Source organism: Prosopis cineraria, unplaced genomic scaffold (assembly GCF_029017545.1).
Source record: "Prosopis cineraria cultivar Desert tree isolate PC_DT_omini unplaced genomic scaffold, ASM2901754v1 PC925, whole genome shotgun sequence".
Lineage (NCBI taxonomy): Eukaryota > Viridiplantae > Streptophyta > Magnoliopsida > Fabales > Fabaceae > Prosopis > Prosopis cineraria.
The window spans coordinates 4294-10635 of NW_026556250.1; the positions used below are offsets into that span (position 1 = coordinate 4294).

Here is a 6342-nt window from a genome sequence, read left to right on the forward strand (position 1 = left end):
CTTATGCTTTTCTTTTTTGCTTTTCTCATTTTGTTTTTTTTTATTCCCATGACTTGCTTTCTTGTCTTGTTTTTCTTTTTTTTTTCTGTCTTCTTCTTATTTTTCTGTATTTCTGTGACTTGCTTTCTTGTCTTTTTTTTTAAAATTTTTTTATCTTTCATTTTGCTATTTTTACTCGTCAGCTACCAATTAATAATCCTCAAAATTGATGCTGAATATGTCTTCTTCATTTATGTTTTGAGTGGAGAACCTTTCATCTTAGGTTGCTTGTGACGCTTGAGACCTCGTGTGTAAAAAATGCCCATCTTTTTTTAGTTTTGGTGGCTACCAACTGCATCATCATCAGCTTGTTTTTTTTTTGCTATAAAAGCTATTGATGCAGCATGTTGCTCTTTGATTTGTTGTGGGCAAGGGTGGAAATAGGCTAAACTCCTAACAAGCGTCTATAACTAAGACTAACTTAATCTAACATATTTACTAAATAGGCTCAATTCAAGCTTTTAATTTAGTTTATTTAGTTAAATAAGCCAAACTTATTTTTTTAAAGCCTAAGCTACGAGCCAACACACTGACCAATTTACACGCACATATAATGTAATATATAACAAACATAGCAGTTTCACCATTTGATTTTTAATTAATTTATTCTTTTTTATTTATAATTATATTTTCAATCATTTTTTTTGGTCAAATATTTTCAATCATATTAGACTTATATATTAATTTTAATGTTATTATTTTATTGTTATACTGTATAGTAGTAAGTAAGTCTTTTCAATTATTATATATTATAATTAACAAATTAAGTAATATATTGTATATTATAATAGTCCAAAAGTATATTGGAGAAATTTAAAATAAAAATGTAAGCCTGTTTAAAAGCTAGGCTTTTAAATAGGCTTTCATATTAGGTCAGGCTTTAGGTAGGCTCTTGAGTCATGAAAAAAAAAACTTTATATAAATTTTAAATCAGACTCAAACCTATTTGACAAAGGTTAGTTCAATTTAACCTATTTTCACCTAACTATGAGATTGTTTTGATAGTGAATTTAATCCATCTAAAAATTGCTTTTGAACTTTGGCTCAAAAAAAAAAAAGAATTGCTTTTGAACTTGCAAATTCTTAATTATATTTATTCCATCATTTTACTTTAAATCTTTTTATCAAATAGTTTACTGTAAGATAAGGTGGTTTTCTATTATCACTAAAGCACCAGCTCATTATCCATATGATGAAAGAAATAAAATGATTTTTTATTTTCTTTAAAATCAGTTTTTTAACACACACACACATATTATAAAAATTAATAAATTAATATATAATATATATTAATATATATTTTTATTTATATTATAATTTAAATTTAAATAATGAATTTACCCTGCGTAAATTTCTTTCGGATTCTTCATTCCTCCTCCGCACTCCAAAGAACCCAATTGGGCGCCTCCTTCCTTCACCGCTTTCGTCGTCGAAACTGAGAGGCTGAGAGCAGAGCACGGCGAGTCGGCGCCTCCTCCCTCCCTCCATACCAATACCAATCTGAAGCTTCGAAACTGAGAGCACGCTGCTGGTCGCGTTTGTTGTTCGCGTTGCTGTTTAGATCACGTTTTTCGCATTTGCTGTTGGCCTCGCCGGTCAGAATAAGGTTCACGTTGCTGTTCATTGCTTTCCGCTTCTCTTGCGTTGCTCAAGGTTCGATTTACTCTTCCTTACACTCTGGCTTATGTGATTTGATATGTTCTTTGTAGAAGCGGCAGGTTTTTTAATAGAGCAATCTGGTTGTGCGTTCCTTTTTTTCCTTTTGTTTTTTAGTGGAAAACCATAAATCAATTAATAGATTGTAATTAATGTAAATAGTTTGGTTTATGCCTATCGATATAACCAAGTCAGCCGTAAGAAATATCCACTCCCGATTGTTGCTAAAGTAGAAAATTCGTTCTCTTCTTCTTCTTCTAATTTATTGGCCAGAAGTAGGAAGCATTGTCATCGGATTCCACTAATTAAGTGAAGCAGTTGAGAAATTGTGAGTGTTTCATTCATGAGAATCTGTTAGGAACATAGCATTAGCATCGGATTCAACTATTTTTATATACCTGGATACTTGTTCTTGGTTGATTACTGTCTGTACTGGTTTTAGTTGGTTCGTTGGGACTGCTTACTTTCATTTTTCTGAAACAGGTTGCTAAAGTTACTGCTGCTATGAAATGCAAATTTATTATTATTTTTTCAACATGTGTAACATCATTTAGATATTAGTTACAATTACAATGTTATGAATTATGCAAAAACGGGATAAAATACAGGCGCATGTTGCTGACATGAAAGACTAATTTTTTTAAAAAAAGTAATTTCATCTGTTATGCCATGCTTTGTAGTGTCTATGCATTTGGCATGCACACAACTGCTTCTTGGTAGTGTTTGGATTCAGAGTTGTTATATGATCAAAGTTAAATGTTATGGTTCAAGCTGTTATTACTGAAAATAGCCAAAATTATCTTGAGATCTTTATCTTACAATTAAGTTGGTGCTTGTCGCATTTATACATATTCCTTTGTGTCCTTTTTTCCTTACAATCTTATGTAGATGTTCCCTTGTATCCGTTTGTTAATAGTAAAGTTTGTGAGAATGAAAATAATTTTTCTAGTAAAAATATATATGTTTAAAGATGAAATAATTAAATGGTAGAAGATGATTTTTTTTTTTCCCTTGGATGTCATTTATTATTTCTCTTTCATTATTTTTAACTAAAAACTATTAACACCTAATGGCTGGGATCAACTCTGAAGATGAAAGTTAATTGTATATTGTTTGCTATTCTAAATATCTTTTTTTTAATAATCTAAATATCATTTTTGGATGTTTATTATAGTAATATGCTGTTTGCATTGTTTAAAAAAGGACATTAGAGCAAAAGAGATCATATTGAAGACTTGATTCGTGCCACTCTTGCATATTGTTGTAGATTTATTTTTCATTGATTGTTCTCATTGTTAAATTATTATATTTGTCTACCTTAGATGGATTGTCGTTGCATGGAATAATATATTATATGGAATTTTCATATTTTGTTGTTTGCAAAAAATCATGTTAATAGTTAATATATCTTTAAGTAGGCTTTGATAGGCTTAAAGTCTATTTAAAGCCTTCAAGGCCTACCTAAAAAAAGTAGGCTTTTAAATAAGCCTTCAGGCCGGGCCAAGTATTTGACAAGGCCAAGACCAAGATTGAGTTTGAAAGAAGCCTTATGCAAGCTATGTGCCTAGGCTCAGCCCTATGGCTTCAACCTAACCTTGCAAGCTTGGGCCAGTTTGGCCAAGGCCTGACTTATTTCCATTCCTAAATTTGTATTGTTCAATTTTCAATATTGATGCTACTCTGATTATGTTGTGTTGTTTTGTTTTAGCGTATTGTCATTGGGTTCATTATATGGAATTTAGATCTGAAATAATAACTCTTTAGATCTCACATCCAGGAAAATGATTCATCTTCCATTATATGGAATTTAATGTATAGGCATGTTTTGTTTGAACTTTGAACGTGTTTCTCTTATTTTTTAGGTTGTATCTTGAATTCAGCTGATGAATTTTTGTTTGATGACAATTAGCCTTGATTTCTGAGAAGTGGTGAATGTTGCTGTTTCATTTACTAGGTTTTTTTTTTTTTTGTGATCAATGACTACATATTTTGTGACTATCATATTTCATGAGGCTGGATTTTGAGTTGAAGTGGCTAACTTGTAGCTATTATCTCCTTTGTTGATACTTGATACTTGATATTGTAACTTATCTCCATTTTTCTGTGTTTTCAGCCTGGCATTGTGCAGTAACATTTATCAAGTTCATTGATAATACCAATCCAATGGATGAGAGAGTCGGAAAGAAAGGATCCAAGTTTAACAGGAGTAAGGACTTTATGGATGTGCCGGCAAATGATGAAAAGGATAGGGGACATAGTCTTAAGATGGAGCCACATATAGAAAAGAAACGGAAGCATAAGGATAAAAAGAACAAATGCAGAACTGATGAAGTGTTCAATTTGAACGAAGTTGCTGAGGAAAATTGTACAGGTATAACAGCCAAGGGACAAGATTGTTCCAGTGAAGGGGATGTCACTTTTATGAGAAATGGAGAGGAGGACAATAAAAGTAAGAGAAAGAAAAGGAAGAAGGGAAAAGACAACAATGAAATAATCAATGGTATGATTGTTGGTGATAATGAAATGCCGTCCTTAGATGATAAGCAAGAAAGAAAAACAAAGAAAAGAAAACAGTGCAATGATTCAATCCCTGGAATGCAAGAAAGTTCTGCTCTGAAATCTAGAGGTGAAAACAACGGAACAGAGGTTAACGGGTTTGAAAGCAATGAAGGTGGATCATCTTTAGCCAGAGTTAAGACAATAGATGCTAATATGCATTCTGTTGTCACTAACAATGATGATAAAGGGAAGAAGATTAAGAAGAAAGAAAGGGCAAAGAAGGAGAAGGAGAAGGAGAAGGAGAAGGAGAAGCTAGCCAAAAAAAGAAAAAGAGTAGAAGATAATGAGTTCAAAAGCAATGGGGGTGATCGAGCTTTAGCTGAAAGTGATGAAGGTGACCCCCATTCCATAAAAATCAATATGCGGGATGCTGCTGAACATGCTAGTTTTACCAAAGGTGATGATCAAGTCAAGGAGAAGAAAATGAAGAAGAAGAAGAAGAAGAGCAAGGAAGATAAACGAGTGAAGTTTTCTGATCAAGTGGAGGTTTTCAATGATGGCTTGGTGCAAGGGAAAAGGTTTACACCAGAAGACGATGAGAAGATTAAAGAGGCTATTTACGGCTATGTATATTCTCATGGATTGGGTGATCGTGATCAAGGTGTGGATATGATTCTCCATTGCTCATCTTATCCTCAGCTTAGAGGTTGTTGGAAGGAAATTGCATCAGCTTTACCTCACCGGCATTGGCAAAGTGTATATTATCGTGGTCACGTTTTGTTTGAAAGGGGCGAAAGTCGTAAATGGAGTGCTGAAGAGATGGAAACCGTACGAAACTTCTATAAAAATCATGGTGCTAACTGGAAAATGTTGGCTGATGCAATGGGAAAACATCGGTTTCATGTAAAGGATTCATGGCGTAGGATAAAATTAGAAAATATAAAACAAGGACCTTGGTCACAAGACGAGTATCAAAAATTATTTGATTTAGTAAACGCTGATCTATGCTTGAGGGCTTTAGAGGACCATAAGAAATCAAAACATGGTATGTTGCGGGATAATATATGTTGGGAGGCAATTGGTGATAAGGTGGCAACTAGAACCAGTCAACTTTGCTGTATGAGGTGGTATGACAAATTAACATCTCGAATGGTTGCTGAAGGCGAATGGTCTGATACTGATGACTACCGCCTGATTAATGCTTTATATGCATTGGATGCCTGCTGCATGGAGGACGTGGACTGGGATTATTTGCTTGAGCATAGGTCTGGTGATGTATGTCGAAAACGATGGAATCAAATGGTCCAGCATATCGGAGAGCATGGGAAGAAGTCATTTTCTGAGCAAGTGGAAATTCTTTCAAAGAGATATCGTCCTGACTTGGTGGAAGCGAGAGAAGCCTTTGATAACAAGCCTGTGATCCCTTGAGGTTTTTGTCCAGTTGGGTTGGCTCCTTGAAATATTCTGATCTTGTATCACAGGTTAGATTGCAGTTTTGATTTTGTGCGAGGTTGAAGCCCTTTCTGAATTTCAACTGCTGGAATCTGTAACGGTCTTTATGGCATCTTGTACCGTAGTGTTGTTTTTCATAAAATATGGATTCTGTTCTTCTGTCTCTTTTTAGTCAAAAGTTGAAACTTGGAAGGGATTGTATCAACTGACGTTGCTGAAAATTAGTAAACTATTTCTCATGGGGATGCATGTATCTGGCAAGCAGTTTCATTCCGAATGTACTTATTTGTGAGCTTTTGTTTACTAATTTATAGCTAGGCAGTTATTTATTAAGACGTTTGTCAAGTTCATTGAGTTTGAACTTTGAAGGATTTTTGTTAAAAAAGAAAAAGAAAATATTGACTCTTGATGAGACATAGTAAAGTCTTAACCTTGCAATTATCCTATGGACGATTCCTTAACAATGATTATATTGACAACAATTGTGCTTGCTTAAACTTGTATGAGGGTGTGTTTGGTTCAAGAGAATGGAAGGGGAAGAATTTTAATGAACCTTTATTTAGTTTGGAAAGGAAGAGGATAGGAATTAATAATAAGTTGATAATTTTATTTTTATTAATTTTAAGTTTTTTTTTATTTTTTTCTTTGATTTATTATTAAAAATAGTTATATTTTGGTAACTTTATCATTTTAAGG

The 6342-nt window shown here is 33.3% G+C and overlaps 1 protein-coding gene across 1 annotated transcript; it reads left to right on the forward strand.

Annotated features, from left to right (window-relative positions):
• The first annotated feature begins 1394 nt into the window (after nt 1-1394).
• LOC129298814 (uncharacterized) lies at nt 1395-5938 on the forward strand. The gene is made up of 2 exons (XM_054937261.1): nt 1395-1692; nt 3809-5938. The coding sequence occupies exon 2, from the start codon at nt 3859-3861 to the stop codon at nt 5620-5622; it is 1764 nt and encodes a 587-aa protein (XP_054793236.1). The 5' UTR covers nt 1395-1692; nt 3809-3858; the 3' UTR covers nt 5623-5938.
• Nucleotides 5939-6342: the final 404 nt, after the last annotated feature.